Below are 22,734 nucleotides of genomic sequence, written 5' to 3'. Positions count from 1 at the left end.
TCCCGCATTATTATTGAGTCATTTCGAACCCCACATTGACTGATACTCATAAAGATCCATATTATGACACTTGGATGGGACTCTTGTGGCATAGGATTGTTTCCATTTCTATGGAAAATGTAGAGTGATTGCTCATTGGTTGCTTGCTCATTCTTAGAGCTGTCCATGAGTAGTCTTTATCAAGATCCTATTGAATCCTCTGACTTTTGACAGGATGAGGTTCGTAGCCATTATAAAACCCTAAACTGGAAGACCAGGGTGTCTCAGATTATCTAGGCCAGGGGTCTCCAAACTTTCTAAACAAAGGGCCAGTTTACTTTTGTTCAAGTGGGGGGGGGTTGTGGCAATTGGGAGTATAAAGTGTTCAGGCATCAGTGGGAGTAATGTCTCAGGCTTGGCAGTAGGTTGGAGTAAAAGCATTTCATAGCACCTGTAGTCAGTAGGAGGAGGATTGTGCCCCATTATTGGTATAAGTGGGAGGATTAGTGCTCTTTCATTGGTATCAGCAGCAGGAATTATTCCCTATTGTTGGTGTCAGTGGAATGTACAGTCCCATGTAAAAGTGGGAGGAAGAGTGCCCCAAGGGCTATATTAAGGCAAGCAAAGGGGCAAATGTTTGGAGACCACTCATCTAGGCCATTGCTGTGGACATTTTTCCTGGCATGGATGGCCCTCCTGAAAGCAGTAGAACTACCATATACCTTTCAGCATGATTTTATCACACAAGCCCAAGCACTATGTCAAAATAGCAATACCTTTGGGACATTTATGTTGTTTGGCCATTTTCAATGCAAATAGGGCTTACTGAAGTTTATTTTTTTCACTTTTGTGGGCAAGGATTTTGTGTTCTTGTTTTTTAATATTTGTTCTGATATTAGTATTGTTTATCTTAGATTTTTGATGGTGGCAGCACAAACAGCACCCTACAAGGTACATTCTGTGGCAGTAACATGCCTGCAAATTTCATTTCTACCAGCAACTTCCTGACGGTCTGGTTTTTCAGCGATTCAACAGTGGAATGGGCAGGATTCAGTGCCACATATGAGTTTACTGATTGTAAGTAGTACTAAACCACTGAAGAGTGAGTCTGTGTGAAAACTCATTTCTGGAGTCCCCTAAAGTTACAAGTTGCCATAGAGCTATTTATCCAACATTATCCACTTATAAGTGAAATATTAATTTTGTTTTGACCTAGCCTTGACAATGAACCCTCCAGTTAGTATAAACTTTTAAAAGTAAATCCACCTAAGAGCAGATGCTACATAATACCATCACTGCAAAGAAAATAAAAGGAATTTCCGAGCACACTTAGTCCTCATGCACACGGGACGTTTTGATAACGTTGGTAACATTAGCTGTGTAAAATCACGTTAAAAAAGTGCGTTTTTCAGTTTTTTTTAGTGTTTTTGCATTAGCATTTAGCGGCATTTGCTGTGTTTTTCTGCGTTTGCATTTTTTAGCTTTTTTTTTACATAACAAATATTTTTTGGTCCAAAAAATTCCAAAAACTCCAGTTTGCGGCGTTTTACTACATTTTTTTTAGCATTTTTTAGTATTAGAGCATTTTTACAGCTAAAAAACTCCTCTAGAAACCCACTAGATCTGTTTTTTTTTTTCAGCCACAAAATGTTGATTACAGTCTATGTGTGCATGGACACATAGGATAACATGCTGGGGGGGGTTTACTAGCTGTAGACAAAAATGTCATAAGCCAAAAACAGCCGCTATAAAAACGTCAAGTGTGCATGAGGACTAAAGCCTCATGCACACTAGGCATAAAAAAATGGCACTTTTTCACATTTCACTTTTTTTTTCTGTCGCTAAATGCCCCTTCATATTAGTCTATGTGTCCATGTGCATATAGGCATTTACAGGCGTATTAGAGTGTTTATAGCCAGAAGAGAGAAACCTAATTCAGAAGAGGAGTGTGTGGGTAGAAAAACATGCCTAAACAATTAAATGCCTTTAGCTCTGGAGCGTGCATTCATTCCAATGGCCAGAATATTAACTATTAAAATGAATGCAAACCTAAACTCTTGACATGTGTAAATGTGCCTAAATACACCTAAACGCTCCTGCAAAACATGCCTTTGGGCACATTTGTTAATCTGCTTTTCTACTGTCAGGAGAAAAGGCATTCAGAGGAGCTCGGCAAATGCAGTGTGCATGAGGCCTTACTAAAAGAAAAATATTCCTGCGCCAAATACAAAGTAAATCACCCTTCTAAATTGCTGCTGTGCAAAAAATGTGAATACACAAACAATGAAATATATAAATAAACAGCGCAAAATAGACCTAAAATCAAATATTAATAAATCACAAAATATAAATGTCCCTTATCAATAAGTGCATATCTGTGTCAGAGAAAAATTTCTTTCAAGAAAAGGACATCATAAAAAGTCCCTTGTGGTGAAAAATACGAACTTCAAATAATTTTTCTAGCCTTCCACCTTTCACCCGTGCACACCAAAATCAAATGCACTCACCAGATTTTGGTGAATGAAAAGCCTTTAGGATCTTTATGGGGAATCCTATACCCTCTTTTCATCAGCTCAATGATAGCCTCTCCAAGATAAGATCCTCTTACAGGTCCTCACCGTGGCTCCCTAGTTTGCTCCACCGTATCATCAAAGAGAAAATTTACATAGTGTAATATTGCCAGATCAATCTTATACCATAACGAACAGAATCCAGGCCACTCACATTTCAATAGCTTGTAAAAGGCACATTTATTAAGCCCATGACATCCTGATGATCAAAACCAGCCAACATACTCCAGGGTTCCCACACCAATGTAGCCAGATAGAGCAGAGGAACAGCAGAGAGCCAGCCTAAATCCCGCAAAATGGCTGCTGGAACGCACTGCTCGGCGTGCGTTCCACTCACCGGAAGTGACATCAGACGTAAGGCGAATACACCGGAAATGCCGCATTTCTTGGAGAGGCTATCATTGAGCTGATGAAAAGAGGGTATAGGATTCCCCATAAAGATCCTAAAGGCTTTTCATTCACCAAAATCTGGTGAGTGCATTTGATTTTGGTGCGCACGGGTGAAAGGTGGAAGGCTAGAAAAATTATTTTGAGTTCATATTTTTCACCACAAGGGACTTTTTATGGTGTCCTTTTCTTGAAAGAAATTTTTCTCTGACACAGATATGCACTTATTGATAAGGGACATTTATATTTTATGAGGCCTTACTAGCTAGCCAGCAGAAAAACAAGTACACTGCCAAGCAATTTGCATTAAAAACAGAGAGTTTAGTTGCACAACATTTGCAATTATATGTGGAAGCCGCACTGCCTTATCAAGGCCCCCCTGTATAGTGCAATCCTAACTCTAGTCTCTATAGCACCTACCATTACCTTTCTAGCCTCTTACAAATGTTCCTGGATCAATTTGCTACCGAGAGAGTGCCTTCCATAGGTAAGACCCACCCCCCAAGTTATGCCCCATCCACCAATCATTCCCCTGACCAGTGACAGTGACCTTTTTAGGCACCAAAAAGGGCCTTAACGGTAGGGAAGTGTGGACCTAGAAGTGGCTTTACTGGTTACGTATTGTGTATGAATGTGTACAGTATATCTGTTCAGTTGTATCCATCCCTCTGCTGAATTAGCTTTAGATAGGACTTTTACTTCTAAAACTTTAAACAACGAACAAGTTTACTCTAATATCACATTTCAGGAAACAAAATGTTTTAATTTCTATTGGCCACCTAGCTCCTGAAGTCAATGGTTATCAGTATAGGCTTTTGGGTCCTTGGTTCTAACCTCATCAGAGAGACTACCCGCTAAAAGCTTGGATGTTTGTGAAAATTTTCTATGTACAAAAATGTATAGTTAGATGAATTGTTTTTTGACCCTGAATTATGTAGGTATGCCTGCATTATGTTGTATGTTCTGCTGTGGCTGATTCATTGTCTCCTGTAGAGAATGTCTGTAATATCAAAGTGAATTCTTTTGTTTGTTTCACAGTATTATGTGGAGGCATCTATAATGCAACATCTTCTGAAACAACGATGACATCCCCAGAGTCCTATCCGCCATTCACATCTTGTGTCTGGACTATTGATTCCCCGCCACAGGAAAGAGTAACGCTGACAGTTCAGAACTTTAGCCTCCCGTCTGGTCTGGACTGTTCTGAGAATTATCTGGAGCTCGCAGACTTACCTGTGGTAATACAGTTTATTCTTTTTACGAAAACAAAACAGCAAGCATGATTTGCTGGTTCCACACTTTCCTTGAAGTGCTGATGTCCTGGGTGCCCAATCCCACTTGGGATGCTTTCTGCATGGAGTTTGCATGCTTTCCCACTGTCTGTTTGAATTTTCCCAAAGCACTCCTTACTAAAGGAGGTCTCAATTTAATTAAGTGTTAGGGGAGGCTGAGGGATGCTGCATGCATAAGGTTTTTTACCTTCATGCATAGAATGCATGAAAGTAGAAAACCTTGAGCCTTTACAGCCATCTGCATATAATTGGGTAAGCAGTGTGTACATGACTACAATTTATTGAGCAAAGATTCTAAACTCCTTCAGTAAATTACTCACGATAAATGCTTAGTGGTCCCTGCTCAGGCTAACAGGGTCTGATGAATTGGATGCCGCTGACTAGTGAGGGTGCAGGCTGGGGAAAGGTTCGTCCAGACCCAAAGCACACCTCACCCGGCCTGAGTGGTTGGTAGGTAATATCAGCCTCATCTAAGCCACACCCCCAACATGTTAAGCCATGAAACATGTTGGGGTCATGGCTTGGATGAATCAAACTGAGGATGCTTTTACCTGCTAAGCCTGGGCGAGGTGCACGACGGCCAGACTATCTCTCTTATTTCTACAGTGTCCCTTGGAGACTCAGAGGGGGTTATTTAGTAAAATTTGAGAGTGCAAAATCTGGTGCAACTCATAGCATAGAAACAAATCCGCTTCCAGGTTTCATTTCCAAAGTTTAATCGGGCAAGCTGAAGTTAGAAGTTGATTGGCTATCATGCACAGATGCACCAGATTCTGAGTGCACCAATTTTAGTAAATCTCCCCCATACAGTCTAAAGCCACTGAAGCAAGGAGCTTTGCACATTTTGGTGGTTGGATGCATATTGGCATGCTGGCATGAACATTGAATTCAGTGTTTTTGTTATAGATACCTGTTGCCAGGGGCGGACTGACAACTCATGGGGCCCCCAGGCAATAGAGGATCATGGGGCCCCTGTGTCCTTACCCTAACTCAAAAAAGCCTATGAAAAAGGTACCAAGGGCATGTCATGGGGCCCCCTACTGACCCCGGGCCCTCAGGTAGTGCCTGAGTTTCCAAATGGTCAGTCCGCCCCTGCCTGTTGCCTTCCCTTGCTTTCCTGTGTGGAATGGCAACCAGAATGCTCTGGCACTGGAATTTTTTCTTATCTATAGCAGTGCAAACGTGGCCTTTTAATTACATATAACAACTGCTCAGAATGTATGCTTTTTGTTTTCATGTCTTAGTTATACAAATTTGTCACTTCCGTTTCTCTATTTGCAGGGTGACTTTGGGAAAGTCCAGAAATTCTGCGGTAATGAAACAAATAAAATACCTGACTTTTACTCCTACGGACGTACAGCTGCCATTACATTTAAGTCACAAGAATACACGCCTGGCAGTAGGCTCACCTTTACCTATCAAGTCACAAGTAAGTCTCTTCCCTAAGTGTTCATTAGTAGTTTTTTGTTTTTGTTTTTTTTGCAGGAAAATCAGAAAATATACCATTTTTTTTTTATAAACCTCTTTATGGGATTTTGAAGGCCACCAAAAACACAAACCATTTTCCTTTGCTTTAGGAAAATCAGAAAATAACACAATGTTTTATGAAACATATCTGTGTATTATTTCACCAGCAATTATATTAAAGTGTTCCTGTATACTAAATTTTTTAAGTTATTCTCCTGCCATGAGCAAATATCACACGCTGTCTTTATTACCCAGGAAAGCCTTCTGTGCTCCTCTCTGATCAGTTTAGGCAGTACAGTTCCTAATGCCCCCAGCAACCACTCTGATTCTATTTTTCTTGTTTCTATTGTAGTCTTGGAGGATCTATGGGAGTATCTAGTTGCTATGACCAATGGGATCACCTTGGGATTTTTTTCAAAAATGCAGTGCCAAGTGTACTGTTAATTGTGTTTCAATCGACATACACTAACCAGATATCACATTATTTTTCTCAGGTCAGTTGGTTACTGAACTTTGCCCATGACCACTTCATTTTGTCAATTAAAGTGCCAGTCTACCCAAAAGTGATATTTTGGATAGATTGCTAAACAAAGTCAACATTTAGATTATTACACAGAATGTCCTGGGTACTACAAGAGTGTTATCTCCTTGCCACAATTCTTGACTTTTTTCCTATGCAGCTAGGAGGTTTGGTATGAGGGCCCAGGGACTCAAGCATAGAGATCTCACCAAAACAGTCTTTTAAAAATATAGAAGAAACTGAAACATTTTTAGGTGGACTGACCCTTTACAGTGTATGCCTGGGCAAAAAAAATTGCAATATGCAGTACATGTCCCCATGTTTTATCTTTAATTTAAGCAAAGAAAAACACTTGATCTGCCATAAATCTAGTGTAGCCCCCTTGTCCTAAACTGCTACAATGTCAATTTATTTTTTGGCTGGGCTGGAATTAGCTTGGATTGATTGTATAGTTTTTCCCCCAAGCATAAGTTGGCTTGTGATTTCTCACTGTTGTCAGTAGATGTCGCTGGTATCACTGGTCATCACTAAGTTATGAATATTTATTTTTTCTTCAGCCAATCCAGTAGGAAGTTTGACACTGGTGCACTGGGGGGGGGTATAAATATTTGAGATAGGCAATGTGCTTATTCTCTTTTCTGGCATGAGACCTGGAGTAGTGCTGCAGGATGGAGCTCTGCTGTTAGGCCCAATAACCCGTTTTAGAGCCTAACATGTGCTGAAGTGATCCTGAAGCTGTCCTGGCTGGTCTGGAGGAAGCTGTGGCAAGGAGAAGAGCCGAGGAGGGGGCCCTTGCTAGAAAGAGCCAGGAAGAATGATGGTCTCTCAGAAGGGCCTGGTGACTCACTTGGAGTGCACACTGAAATTTAGGAACATGCTTACAGTGTTGCTGGGTTGGCTTAAATGTCCTGGCACTGTGAAGCTTGACATTGATCTGGAGTGTCTGTAAGTGACTTGCTACAGTATCTGGGACACCTAACCCTCACCTCCTTAACCTTTCTGCATTAAAACTTTAAAAAGACAAATGACTGATGTGACAAATGCGGTGCCTGACCCCTGCCCTTCTCACCAACTCGTGACAAAGGACCAGCCAATCTCACACCACGCTGTCACTTGCGTAACAATGCCACTCTCAGCTGTACCCTTCACTAAGATTTTCCAGCTTGCAGGACCACAATCTATGTGCTAGCAACCTGAGAACGATTGTCACGGGATTAATTACGCAATTAACCCTTCAATCTCCAAACTGCCACCAGATAGTTTTGGGACTATCAACCCTTCACAATGTTAGCAAGAACAAATGTGTAACACACACTGTCACCACAGACAGGTATATTCAGAGGATTATTATATACAATAGCACTCTTCAAGAGACAGGGATTCTTTAGTTTGCATTAAAAGCTTTAGAGACAGTTTCAAAAATTTTAAAAATAGGGTTTATTACTAAAAAGGTCAAAATAATGCAATTAAAATATTTATAGAAAGGGATGTTACAAAAAGATAAAGAGAACAATAATTCAACAGAGAAATAAAAGAAAAGAGTTATGAATACTTGCAAAGTCCAATTGTCAGTGCAAAGACTTTGCGTTGGCTCTCAAGTCCGTTAAGATGTTCCTTGGTTGATGTTAAACGAGAGCTCACCTACTAGATCCGGTCAGTCCCTTTCTATGATATCAAAGGTGTATCACCCGAAAACAACCGACCAATCATCCTGTTAGGGTTCTAGGAGGTCACCAAATTTATGATCCAACTACAGTTTCATACTAATAACAACTTCCAGTATGTGCAGGTGGTATTCTACCAACTGGCAGATTATTATTCAGAATTATATTTCAAACCCATTGATACCAAACACAGCATACTTTTGTCATCCAGGAGGTAGGAGACTGCTTTCTCCCCTTTTCTATGTGCTAACATAGTCAGGTATGACCTTGCTTTGTTCCCTATTTAAATATATACCCAATAATAATGTGCCCTGTTCCTGTTGAATTCTGTGAATTGTATATGGAATTGTTACATGTGGAATAGACGTTTTATGGCACGCTCTGCATTCCTAGAGCCTTAATGGCCTTACAGGTCATGTGTGACTGCTTGAATGAGTTATTGTTTTACGATAGGGCAGAGAAAAGTGTTTTCCATGGTTCGTGGAAACAGACATCCTGGTCTGCACACTGGGTCTATTTGTGTTTTAATTAAGATAAGAGGTTCTTTTGAAGTTTGTTAAAAGTTACAACGACAAATTCCAGTTTTCAGGAGGGAGGAGGGGATGAAGATCATTGCTCATGAAAAACAAAAATGGCTGTCGCGTACAGGTTTCTTGTCCCTATTGCACACACTCATTACAACTGGCACCTGGTATCCATTCTCATTCCCCCAATTTATCCATGGATTCAGCACTGGGGTGAAATGCTAACCTGCCCCTGCCTCTGGAGGTGCTATCCTGCCTTTGGGGTGTCAGAGGGATGCTACACCAGTGAGCTCTAAGGGTCCATTCACGCCTGTGCATTTTATGTGCAGTGCATTAAAAAATGTTCAGCATGCTGCATCTTTGAAGTGCGATCATCAAAACCCACTTTATAGAGTTCAAAGGTAACTTGCTTAAAACACATGTAAAATGCACCACACAGATGTGTACTGGCCCCTAACTTCCTGTTTGGACTGACAACACAGTGCTTTTGCTACACTGAAATCCCAACCAATGTTGTCATACTGTGGTTGTTTTTATATTATTTATAAACTATCACTGCCCTTCCCTTTTTGCCCACTCTGAAATAGGAACGACCATTATTACCAACAGACAACTAACCATTGGGAATAGGAAGCGTTCCCCAGATCAGATGATTCACTGCAGACCTGTATTATGCACATCACTTCAAAAACCACATTTTTACAAGAACAGTATTTGCTAGGTATATGAAAGTATATTAAAGTATGGAACAGAAGGTTCTAGGTCCAGGATTCCAGCTCTGGTATCTTTTGTTGAAGGGATGTTAGTATTCTGTGATTAGGTGAGTAACTAGGCTTAAAGTTACATTAGAGAGGGTTAGTGTTGGGGTTATAAGAAGGAGCAATGTTAGGCAGTTACCTGGGGGTTAGTGTGAGAGCCACACTGACCATGACTTCTAGTATGGGGGGTACAAGTTTGTTTAGTATGTGTTACTGGGATTTGGTTTTAGGTGACTGAGAGGGTTAGTGTTATTGTTAGAATTACAGGGAGGGATGATCTAAGGCCTGGTTCACACAATACATTTTTAGGGCATTTTGTAGAAACACACTGCAGTCCATTTAATATGGTTTCCAAAGTCACATCCAAGTTGCACCCATTCAGAGTTGCATCTAAGTTGCATCCAAGTCACCCCCATCCAAAGTTGCACCAAAGTCGCATGAAAGTGGTATCAAAGTTAATATTTTCCTATTGGCTAAAAAACAAATACCCATAAAAATGTGATAAAAACACGTCAAAAACCTGTGTTCAAAAACACAAAATGCGCAGGTAAAATGCATCAATCACAACACATAGAGGTGTGAACCTAGCCTAAGGGTTGGGGTCACAAGGATATTTAGTGTGAGTTTGGGGTTACTGGGAGGAATAGGATGAGGGTCACAGGGAGGTGTAGTGCAAGTGTTTAGAGCAAGAGTTAGGCTGGCCATACATTATACAATTTTCTTGAGTTTTTTTGGTTTAGATTTACCAAAAACCATATAATAGGAGGTCAAACCTAACAACACTTTCAATTGTATCCAATTAGGCAGGCTCTTGCACTACATATTTGAAGGTAAATCTAAAGGAAATTTTGCAGAAATTGGAAAGAAAAGTGTATAGTGTATGGCCAGTCTTAGGCTAGAACACCAACCACAGTTTTGAAGTAAGGACAACTAATATATTATGATTATGTATATTAAAAAGGTTTACAAAGGTACAATGAATACTGTAAGGCCTCATGCACACAAATGTAAAAAAAAAAATTGCTCTGAATATGCTGGCAGAAGTTTGAAGACAAATTCCTCTAATGCAGCATTTTTATCCACATGTACGCACGTATTGCATTTAGATGCATGTAAAATGATTCTTTTGGCTAGAATATTTATTTATTCTAGTCACTAGAATAAATTTAAGGGCATAAGCATGCATTTAGATGCATTTATGCATGCACGAGTATAAATTACGCTGGAAAACTCTCTGAATGCAGGTTTGGGGCATATTTTTTTTCGTTTCCAATGTTTCCAATTTATTTATTATTTAAATTTCAAGGTGGAAGTACAAAACACGAGAGCTATGCATTTTTATTCCCCTGAATGTTGCAGTCAAATATGCCTGTAAACGACTTTCAGAGGCATTAAAAAAATGCCAGACACCCCTAGCAGTGGATGGGAAAATATAGAATACAAAATTGTGCTCTCCCCTTAATAATCTCCCCCATCTGATGGTAGTCCTGAGCCTTGGTCCGGTCCCAAGTCCCCCTCTCTATTCTGGTAGTCACACGCTCTGTACACCCCCCCCCCCTTTTTTTTTCCCCCTTTTCTTGCTCTTTTTCTCTTACTCCGACCGTTCACACTATTCCAATTGTTTTTTCTTTGCCTTCCAAGGAACCCATCCATATGTCCTAGGAGTACAACCCATTTGTTTCCATTTAACAATACCCTGCTCCCTTTATTTTGCATTACTATCTCCCGCTCGTTGTGGTTTCTCCTATGTTTACAAAAGTTGGAACTTTAACGTTGGCCACCAGGCCTCATGCCTTAATTCTTTTCTATTGTGAACGTACTTTGCATATTGTTTGTATGCCATGTAACTTTAAACTCCAATATAAAGTTTGAACAAGAGAAGAATACAAAATTGTAACAAAAGTATACAGTTTACCTGGTAACATAATCATACTTGTAAGTATAGCAAGGTGTCTGAGCATGCCAAAAAAAGAGTGGAATGGTTTCATGGTTAGAAAGGTTAAGGGTCAGTTGGGTAAGGGTTGATGTGGGTGTAAACAAAGAGTCTTAGGGTGAGGTGTTAGGGTTAAAATGAGGGTAGCTAGGAGTTTTGGGTTACTGGGAGGGTTAGTGTCAGTGTTGTGTGGTTACAGGTAGGATTAGAGTCTCCCTGCACTGAAATCTAATATATTGTCAATAAATGCTTGAGTAACAACATTATCCTTTTGTATACCACAGACTGCAGCAGAGAATATAATCAGTCATTTGGATATTTGAAAAGTCCAGGTTGGCCGGAAAATTATCCGAATAGGATAGAATGTACAACAATCCTCCGCGCTCCAGACAGCCACTCCATATCTCTCTTCTTCAGTGCCTTCCATCTTGAACCATCATTCTTTAGTTGTCATGACTACCTCGAAGTAAGCTTTGTTATAAATCACTGCATACCTAGACATTTATATTTAACACTATGCTTATTAATAGAGATGAGCGAATCGAACATGACGAAGTGGAATTCGTTTCGAAGATTGGGAAAAATTCAATTCGCGACGAATCCGAAGATTAGCAAACTTCGGAGGCACGAATCGAATTTTCCCAAAAATGGCGGCGACATGTGTGGCGACGGAGCGGGGATCTCTGGGAAGGCGCGCAGACAAGGCGCGCTGACCCATAATGCATTCATTCATGACATGTGATCGCATTAGCCAATCAGCAGCCAGCCAGCCAGCACTGTGTAATGGTGGAGCTATAAATCGCGGCCATCTTAGAATTCTCCATTAGCCTCCGGTCATTCAAGAGAGACAGACCTGTCTGTATGAAGAGACAGAGTTAGGGCCACAGAGACTTTAGGGCCACAGAATCGTTACTCAGGGACACAGAATCGTTACTCAGGGACACAGAATCGTTACTTAGGGCCACAGCTATCAAAGAATCGAAAATTTAAAGTGACATACACCCTTTTTTTTTTTGGTGGCTGTCGTGCACAGTTGGTGCTGCAGTTTGCCGATTGTGCAAAATAAACTGACTTTCTGCTTCACAACCACTATTGTACGTTCAAAGAGTTAAATCCATTTACATGCCGGCTGGCGGTAATATTTTTTGGGTGATTAGTGCATTCCAGTGACATAAACGTACAGTTTCCAGCCAACGGCAAGCTGCAATTGACCGATTGTGCTAAATAAACTGACTTTCTGCTTCACAACCACTATTGTACGTTCAAAGAGTTAGATCCATTTACACGCCGGGTGGCAGTAATATTTTTTGGGTGGTTAGTGCATTCCAGTGACATAAACGTACAGTTTCCAGCCAACGGCAAGCTCCAATTGACTGATTGTGCTAAATAAACTGACTTTCTGCTTCACAACCACTATTGTACGTTCAAAGAGTTAAATCCGGTTTTATTTTTGGGGTGCTTATTGAATTAAAGAGTATGTCAGACAACACGCAGAGGAGTGGCAGAGGAGGCAATGTTTCAGGAGCGAGCAGACGTGGCAGCAGAGGAAGGGGTCGAGGCAGCACTAGTCGCAGCCAGAGGCCAGTGCTCCCGGTGTCATCCAGCGGTCGTGTCTCCACCGACAACCCTGCCGTCATCGATTGGTTGACTCGGTCGTCTTCCTCTTCCCAGGTCACCTCTGACACCTACAGCCAACGGTCGGTGGGTACGTCAGACACAACCGTTAGTTGGCATGGCCCGGGAGCAAGCCCACTGAAATCACGTGTCCTCTACCTGCCCCTGTCCTTTGGTGTTCCCTCACCAAGCGAAGTATCGCATGCTGTGGGCTCAGCCCCACTGTACAGTGAGGAAGAGCTAACAGAGGGCGGTCAGGAACGGGGGGAGACATCCGCCTCTTCAGCAGCCAGGCGAAGAAGTACTGGCGAGGAGAGTGGCTCGGTAGCCGGTCTAGAGACAGGTTTGTCTCCTGACCCACACGCAGCCGAGGGGGCTAGTAGTGACGCGGAGACCCTAATTGATGATGATGAGGCTGATCGCACTTGGCAGCCTCGTCGTCATCAGGCTATTGCTTCCGCATCATCAGGAGAAGAGGGTGCCAGCTTGCCAGCGAGCAAAACAGTCGGTGGGTTGCCCAGGAGGCAGCAGGGTCGCAGCAGTGTCAGTGGAGCCAAACGGCCACGGAGTAGAGCACCAGCTCCACTGCAGCCTACCACCACGGCCAGTAGTGGTGCCGGTGTGCACGGAGGAAGTAGCAGTCAGCCAGTGAGTAGTAGCGGGGGCAAAGTTTCCTACTCGGCGGTGTGGCAATTTTTCGTCAAGCCGCCCGAGGAAGTAAACGTAGCCGTATGTCGACTATGTGGCCAGAAAGTCAAGCGTGGCCAGGGGGCCAATGTTGGGACTACAGCGTTGCGTCAGCATATGCAGCGTCGCCATTCGGTGGCCTGGGAAAACCGTGATAAAGATACGGCGGTTCTGCCTGCCCCAGCCCCCGCTCCGTTACTTGCTCCGTCACCCGACGTCAATCGCCCTCTATCAGCCAGTCAAGGCTCCAACACCTCTGCTGAGGGGAGTTGTCGCTCGTTGGCATCTTCCACTCGTTCAGATGCGCCTTCTCCTGCTACTCCTCTTCACGGATTCCGTCAGCAGTCTTTCTTGGAATCCGTTTCCAAGAGACAACAGTTTGCGAGCACGCACCCGACGGTGCAGAAGCTGAACGTCCTCCTGTCCAAGTTGCTGGTGCTGCAGTCCCTCCCTTTCCAAGTGGTGGACTCAGCACCTTTCCAAGAAATGATGGCTTGTGCCGCGCCGCGGTGGAGAGTGCCAAGCCGGCATTTCTTCGCCAAAAAGGCAGTGCCAGCCCTGCATTCACATGTAGAAGAGATGGTGGGCCAGTCTTTGAGCATGTCGGTCTCTGCCAAAGTGCACGGCAGCGCCGACGTGTGGAGCTGTAACTACGGTCAGGGACAGTACATGTCATTTACGGCCCACTGGGTGAACGTGGTGCCGGCACAGCCGCACCAGCAACTTGGACAGGTCACGCCGCTTTTGCCTCCACGTTTGCACGTCCTTGGTCCAGCAAACATGTCCGCCTCTACCACCTCTTCTTCCTCCGTGTCCTCAGCCGCCACCCCCGTGCCAAGTCCCATTACCCGACCGGCATATCACATGTGCAGGGCGCAACGGTGTCACGCTGTGCTGCACCTGGTATGCCTTGGCGAACGTAGTCACACAGGGGAGGAACTTCTGAGTGTAATGAACAGAGAAATCTCTGTCGTCTGCTCACGCTGCTGACGGCTTCCGCTTTTTAACCTAGGCCTGTGTATGGCTTCCGAATACTGCTGCCTCCACCGCCACCCTGCGCCATGTGCCTCTGTCGTCTGCTCACGCTGCTGACGGCTTCCGCTTTTTAACCGAGGCCTGTGTTTGGCTTCCGAATACTGCTGCATCCACCGCCACCCTGCGCCATGTGTCTCTGTCGTCTGCTCACGCTGCTGACGGCTTCCGCTTTTTAAACTAGTCCTGTGTATGTCTTCCGAATACTGCTGCCTCCACCGCCACCCTGCGCCATGTGCCACTTTCAGGTCTCCTTACACTGTTGGTGGGTTCAATTTTGTGATAGGGTGCTGTATGGCCTTCCATTGCTGCTGCCTCCACCGCCACCCTGCGCCATGTCCCTCTGTCGTCTGCTCACGCTGCTGACGGCTTCCGCTTTTCAACCTAGGCCTGTGTATGGCTTCCGAATACTGCTGCCTCTACCGCCACCCTGCGCCATGTGCCTCTGTCGTCTGCTCACGCTGCTGACGGCTTCCGCTTTTTAAACTAGTCCTGTGTATGGCCTTCAATTGAAGCTGCTTCTGCTCCGCCACTCTGCCATTGGACTCTTGATAGTCGTCTCCCCACGCTGCTGCTGGGGGGACTTTTTAACATAGGCCTCTGTATGGCCTTCAATTTTAGCTGCTTACGCTCCGCCACTCTGCCATGGGCCCCTGTACCGCCTCCTCATGCTGCTGCCAGGCCCGTAATCTGCCATGGGCCCCCGTACCGACTCCTCATGCTGCTGCCAGGCCCGTAATCTGTCATGGGCCCCTGTACCGCCTCCTCATGCTGCTGCCAGGTCCAGAGTGTGTCATGGGTCCCTGTACGGCCTCCCATTGCTGCTGTCTCCATCGCCACACTCTGCCATGTGCCACTTTCAGGTCTCCTCACACTGCTGGTGGGTTCCATTTTGTCATAGGGTGCTGTATGGCCTCCCATTGCTGCTGCCTCCACCGCCACACTGTGGCTCCACACTCTGGTTTTGGCCCCGTGACTGCCCAAATGAGTGAAGTGTGCGGTGATTCTAAGATCGACGGCACTCATCTGCATGTCATACTGACTGACAGTATTATTTCTCTTCCCCAGCAGACTCCAAGGGCATTTAAATTAAAGGTACAGTGTTCTGCACTAATATAAAGGCTCTCTGAAGCCTAGAAACACCCTTTTTATAAGTTAAATTCGCGGCGAATATATTCGACTCGAATCGAATTTATTCCGCGAATTCGGCGAATCAGTCGAATCGAATTTTTGAATAATTCGCTCATCTCTACTTATTACAATTATTAAAAACCAGTTCAATCTAGCGTCAAGTCCTCATGACCACACCAAACAAATTAAAAAGAAAAATCTGATTGATTACAGTTCTGCTTTTTTATTTACTGTTCAGAACTAAAGATGTCTGTGATTGGATCTACCTATGCTGCTCTTAGCATCTAGGTTCTCTGATTGCCGCAACATATTTCTATCGAATAACGGTGTCATAAGCAAGTTGGATTGGTTTGGATGAGTGCATATGTTTATGCACAGAGCAGAAGACACCACTGGTATTGACAGTGTTTTAGCTCAGGGATCACTAAACCTTCGAAACAAAGGGTCAGTTTATTGCCTTTCAAACATTAGAGGCACCTGACTGTGACCAGCGGGAGTAGAAAATGCCTTGGCATCGGTGGGAGTACACAATGCCATAGGCTTGGTGGTCAAAGGGAGTAAAAAAAAATTACATCATTGATGTAATTGGGAGGAATAGTGCCCCATCTCTGGTGTCAGTCGGAAAAAGATTACTTCATTGTTGGTGTCAATGGGAGAAATAGTTCTCCATCTTTGGTGTTAGTGAAAGCAATAGTGCCACATAATCAGTGGAAAGAATGGTGCCCCAAGGGCCGGATAAAGGACCACATCTTGACCGCAGTTTGGAGACCTCTGTCTTTGAGGAAGAGACCCTTATTGGCCCGAATGGATGAAATCCAAATCTTAGGTCTGAAGGTTAGAGAAGGGTTAGAAATTCAGTAAGAAAACTAGAGGTAGAGGGTTTAAGGGATGGTGTCACAGGATGATGGTGTCACAAGCCCCTTTGTAGTTCAGGAAGCATGGCACAGCCTTGTTTGGTGGCCTGTACTATTGAAAAGTAGCTCTATATATAACACAGGCCCCATGATGCCACCAATAACACATTATATCTGTAGCTTTTTACTGTAATTATCACATGACATACGAAGTGGAATTTGTAGAAAAGGGAATCATCATGCAGGTGTGTCTAGAGCAGTATGAGATTTAATTATAGTCTGAGGTCTATACTTAGAAGGATTGAAGACATACAAGGCACATTAGCAGCATTTTCATAAGGAAATCAGCAATGGAAGCCTCTATTATTCTCTCATGACAGGTGGGCTTTAAACATGTAAGTCAATGCGCAAGAACACATGGCAAACACCCATTACAAATGAGCACTTTTCTGCAGTAAGAGCTCTTCTACACAGGCTGGCTGAGCCCATTCAGCATAATTGCAAGTGTATTTTCTCCACCTAGTCAGTACGAGTATGGCATAAGGGTCTATGCAAAAAATAGAAAATTAATCTTTGCAAACATCCGTACACTGTAGTCGTGTTATAATTGCACCACCGTATAGATGAGTACAGCAATGCACAGCCACTCATATCAGTGACTAGCTATATGCTGCACCTGGGCTGAGGAAACGCATTGGCTGTTATGTGGAACAGGCTCAGCCGGCCTGTACTCAAGAGCCCTAAAATGCATGTTTGTCAAAATCTACGTGTAAACTGTACTCATTTCAATAGAATCGATTTTACATCATACCACCATAGCAAGGCTTGTTTCTCGGAATTCCTGATGCTGTATCATTTTTGTATATTAATGTGACCTTACGCATGAAAATGCATGGAACGTGCAAAAAAAAGCATGTGCTTCATGTCTTTATTTTGCTTTGTATTTTTTTTTTTTAATTATGTATGTTCACTTCAAACATTAAACCATGTACTAACAGCTCTTAGAACCCCCATCTTGTAAAACAACCCACTCAGTTTAAAATAGAAATGAAAGACAAAATATTTGTGTGTAGATCTACACAACATTATAAACACCTTTTTTTTTAGTGATCACGTACCCTCTGTTTTCAGCTGCATAAGGAGCTCAGAGAGCTGGGGGCAGGAGAAGCAGCAGTACGTCGGTCTTCCCAGTGAATGGCCATGTAGGGTGAGGTGGGGGGGGGGGGGGGTGTCAGTACAAATGGGATCATTGGAGGAGAGCAGACTGAATTCCCAGTACAGGTAGAGAACTTACCATCCTGTGCTCTCATGCCTAGTTTGGTCAGTTTTTAATAGGAAAAGCAGAGGTACTGGCAGGAACACCAGGGATTTCACATAAAGGAAGTAATGCAAAGAGAACAGGATACTTTTTCCTACAAGTACATGGTACAGCAGCCACATATCTCTGAGTGTGAACTCTTGAGTCCTTGTCAATCAGTTCAATGAAGGTGATGGCTATAAGGTGCTGTACATCTTTTCACATGCACTTAATTGCTTTAGACATGTTTTAAATGTACACTACATAGCCAAGAATGTTTAGATACAAAAGCATGAGCAAATGAATGCTGAAACTCCTGCACTGGACGATGAGCTCCACAATGTCAGTAACCCCACATGGAGTACTATTCGGGAATGCAAGCCTTGCTGCTCTCAATGGACCAGGGAAATCCAAAGGAGCTGTGTGCAAAGAAACAAACAGAGGGCGCACAGGCATAGTGCATTACCATGAGATTTATTGAATAAAAAGTAGTATACTCACAAAAGAATAAAATCAAGGCACATCACAAAAAAGACAGCATGGTTCAATCCCTCCCCAAGTTGGCTCTGAAGAAGAGGTTCAGCCTCGAAACATGTCAGCCATTTGGAGACCTACAGTCTCCCAATAGCCACCATCTAAGGAGATTTAACCATGCTTACAAAAGCATTTCAGACAATTGTGACACTTCCAACCTTGGGGTAACAGTCTGTGGAAGACACTTTTCTGTTCAAGCAAATCCCAGTGCACAACGTCCGCTCCATAAAGACATGGGGATGATGTACTAAAACTGCAGAGTGCAAAATCTGGTGCAGCTCTGCATGGTAGCCAATCAGCTTCTAACTTCAGCTTGTTCAATTAAGCCTTGACAACAGATTGGAAACTGATTGGTTTCTATGCAGATATGCACTGGATTTTGCATTCCCCAGCTGTAGTAAATCAACCCCCATGGTTTGAGTTTGGTGGGGAGGAACTCAAGTGTCCTGCACAGAGCCCTGACCTCAACCCCAATGGACACCTTTGGGATTATTCGGAATGCCAGTTGGGAGCCAGGTCTTCCCATCCATCTTCAATACCTGACCTCATGAATGTTCTTTTTGCCAAATGGACACAAATTCTTACAGACACACTCTTATGGTAAGCCTTCCTAGAAGAAGGAGTTCTGTTATGGCCAGGAATGTGGCCAAATTCATATTAATGGATATGGCTTTGAAATAAGATGTTGAAAAGCTCATATAGGTGTGATGGTCAGGTTTCCACAAAGGGTTGGCCACACAATGTACATCTAAAACATGCATAAAGCAAGTAAGTGCATGTGAAAAGACGTACAGCAATCGTAATGACAGGAACTTGAGTTCAATCATGTACAAGGGATTTCAATAAAAGCTGTTAGTTCATGGCTGAATGTTGGAATTGAACACAGGTTCTCTGTGCTTCTCTTCATGGTTTAATAAATCACCCTAATGTAAGATATTACACGTCTTCCTTATATTTCAGGTGAGGAATGGCAGCTCTTCTGACTCCCCATTGCTTGGCACCTATTGTGGGAATAGTCTTCCTAATCCGATATTTCCTAAAAATAATGTTCTGCGCCTCCTGTTTAAATCAGACATTTCCACATCTCATCAGGGATATGAAATTACTTGGACATCATCTCCATCTGGTAAGGAGCTCCTTGACAATAATTATTATATGTGTTAAAGCCCCAAATCAGGTTGCCCCCTTCACATTTTTATTTCACCCCTCTTGGACTTTCCACGTCTGCTTTTTTTTTTTTTTTTTTTAAAGTTTGTATACATCCCCTTTTTCCATGGGTCTTCAGTCTGTTTGCATGATATCATCAGCCCTCTTCCTCCACTGGCAGTAAATAGGTCCTGAAGTCTGCGGAGAATCATGTACCCCCAAAGGTAGGTCTTTGTTGCCCTGGGCTAGCAGGAAGTAGTTTGATTGATGTTGGGTGTCACTCCATCTGTAAGAGGAGCAGCACTCGATCTTGGAATAGTGAGTCTATTGTTGTCAGTGCCAGGGAGGAGGTAAGCATCGCAGGGAGAGCAACTTTTTTTATTTTAATAGCTGTTTTGCCTTTTTGATTGTTTCATTTGCTCTGACCCTAGGTTCTCACTTATGCGGATTTCAGTGCGTTGGCAGAAACGCTCTATAGTCCATTTAACATGATTTCCTATGGATCTAGTTCATATCTGTGCATTTTGAGCTGTGACTTTTTTTCACAGCAGATTGCGTTTTTCATGTAATAGACTTCAAAAATAGAAGTGTTGCATTTTTTGATGCATTTTGATGTATTTTGTGGGGGGTTTTTTTGGCTAATAGGAAAGTATGACAGTTCTGTTCATGTAGTGTGATTTTGATGTGATTTTACACTCTCTGGTACTCAAGTAGCATCAAAGTTGCATCACAGTAGTACAGGAACCTTTTATGTGTCCAAAATTGCATGTTCGGGTTAAGGGCTACCCTTAACCCTAACCCTAACATGTAACCCTAACATTAACATTTAACCCCAACAGTAACATGCGACTTTGTACACATAAAGGTTCCTGCACTACTTTGATGCTACTTGAGTGCCAGAGAGTGTAAAGTCGCATTAAAGTCGCACTACAGGAATAGAACTGTCATACTTTCCTATCAGCCCAAAAAAATGCAAACCACATAAAAAAAACATGCCAAAAATGCTAAACACGGCGTAAAATGCTCTGGAAAACTGCAACCTGCATAGATGTGAACCTTGCCTAATTGGGCTCCAAAACACTTTTTTTTTTTTTAAGATGTAAACTTCACTAAAAACTGACATTTCAGTAATGGGTATGCAGCTCTAGGTTGCTTCAGGCAAGGAATGACCTGCCAGATTCTTGTGTCAGTTGAAGATCACAGTAGTGTAATTAGTGTTATGTGCTGAATGGGAAGTTCAGGTTGTCTGATTTTCCCTTTGAGTGTCATCTGACTAATGCCTAGGTTAAGTGAGCAGCACTTTCTGCAGGAACAGTAAGCATTTTAGTACTTTTTTTTTTTTAGTCCTTTTCTATATCTCACCTAGTATTTTCACCTACAGTAATACAATGATATAAAGGGGCTGGGTAAGGCATCTCTGTGTTGCTGCATTTGCATATTAATTACATATTTCCCAAAAGTTCATATGTACTGAGAAGGGTACTTTCATTGCAAAGGACAAGGCCTATTGTGCAGCAGTGCTGGGACATGATCTTGTACAGCATATCTTAAGTCATGTGGACGTGTTTGTGTTTTAAAAGATGATATCTATCGTAATAGAGCACATCAGAATAAAAGTGGATGTAAAGTTAAGTATATTTTTTTATAAAAACAAGTGCAACACATGATACGTAAATAATGTGTAAGATATATTTATTACTTCCCAAAGAGATCACAGTACTCAACAATATCATAATCTTTCTTTCTACCTTTAAAACCAGAGCCATCTTTGTGCAGGCATCATTCACAGTGAAAAAAAAAAACAAAAGTCTACAAAAGCTTTCAGAAAGCATACACTTAGGTGCTGAGACTACAATCCAATCTAAATGACTTGTCCAGCAGGGACCCTAGTTGAAATAAATAAGGGATAGAGCTAGATGAAGATCCCATTTACATCCCAAGTACCATGGGGGTCCAAGCGTACTCAGAGCATAGTGTCCACATACCAGTGGGAGATAGGATCGACACTGTCTCGTGTGCAGGTAGCTATCACCGTCTCGACAATCCGATGTCCTAGTTTCATGTTAACCCCACGTCACTCTTCCCGGGTTCATGGCAAATCCAGACCTCCATATGATGAAGCTAGTCACAGTTCTGCTACTGTCAGTCGAACAGATAAATTATAAGTAGCTTGATATCGAAACAAAGTCCCGGGACAATCCTAATGCAGGAGCTACTGTCGACGCGTTTTGCCCATCTACTTTGACTACGGGCTTTATCAAGACCAGTAGAGGGCACTCTCCACTACTCAATATATTTACTCAGCCTCCTAACATAGTTACAGAATTAGTCTGGCTGAAAAAAGACAAAAGTCCATCCAGTTCAACGAAAAAAAAAAAAAAGTTATAATCCTATACCCACAGTTGATCCAGAGGCAGGTAAAAAAACCCCAGCAAAACATGATCCAATTTGCTCCTGCAGGGGAATACATTCCTTCCTGATTCCCCGAGAGGCAATCGGATATTTCCTGGATCAACTTTACCTGTAAATGTTAGTATCCAGTTATATTCTCTATATCTAGGAAGGAATCCAGGCCTTTTCTAAAGCAATCCACTGAGCTAGCCAGAACCAACTCTTGAGGGAGTCTATTCCACATTTTCACAGCTCTCACTGTGAAACGAGGCAGTTTAGACACAAAGTGGCGCTCTAAGTACGCTCAGCTGCTATTATTTACTCTGATTACAACAATGCTCACATAACTATTCAAAGCAAGAGTTTCAGACCATTAAGAAATGTCCATGTTAGGCAAAGAGTCAGCGTGGAAAAAACAGATCAGCAACCATTAGCCCCAAGGGTACATCTCAACCAATAGTCTTAAAATCTAGTATTGGCCACCCCCACACACAAAGACCATAAAGGCCACCTCTTAAAGAGCTAATTTTATGTGGCCCAAAACTGATTGGGGACATGCCAAATTCTAAGTAAGCAAACAGCTTCATGACATTTTACCTTATGGGGGGAAAACCTCCCAGGTTCATCTCATTGTTTAAACCATTTGGAGCTAGGGTTCCTAATTTATATATCCAACGTTTTTCCTGTTGGAGAAGCACTTTATCAAAGTCATCTCTCCTAGCAGATAGTTTAAGGGCAAAAAAAACCTTAACTTTTAGGCCATTCATTGAGGAAGAATGTTTTTCTTTGAAGTGAAGAGCCAAAGGATTCCCTTTTTTTCGCCCTGTTTTGGATTACGGTTGCTCCTAATAGCTCTAAGATGTTCACCGATCCGGATACGCAGAGGTTTTTGTCTTTCCCATATAACATTTCTTACATGGACATTCAATCATATAAAGTACCTTCTCTGTTGAG

At 42.8% G+C, this 22,734-nt stretch overlaps 1 protein-coding gene across 1 annotated transcript in view; it reads left to right on the top strand.

Moving 5' to 3' along the window:
* The window catches only part of CUBN (cubilin), a 346,655-nt gene that overhangs the window by 309,205 nt on the left and 14,716 nt on the right, over positions 1-22,734 (top strand). Inside the window, exons 61-65 of the mRNA XM_089693694.1 lie at positions 894-1,056; positions 3,975-4,174; positions 5,510-5,657; positions 11,379-11,560; positions 19,204-19,369. Coding sequence (XP_089549820.1) covers positions 894-1,056; positions 3,975-4,174; positions 5,510-5,657; positions 11,379-11,560; positions 19,204-19,369 — 859 coding nt within the window. The remainder of the gene's footprint in view (positions 1-893; positions 1,057-3,974; positions 4,175-5,509; positions 5,658-11,378; positions 11,561-19,203; positions 19,370-22,734) is intronic.

Source organism: Staurois parvus, unplaced genomic scaffold (genome assembly GCF_062004578.1).
Source record: "Staurois parvus isolate SC_StPar_1 unplaced genomic scaffold, SC_StPar_1.0 ptg000636l, whole genome shotgun sequence".
In the NCBI taxonomy this organism is placed as follows: Eukaryota; Metazoa; Chordata; class Amphibia; order Anura; family Ranidae; genus Staurois; species Staurois parvus.
This window is presented reverse-complemented; position numbering and strand designations above follow the sequence as displayed.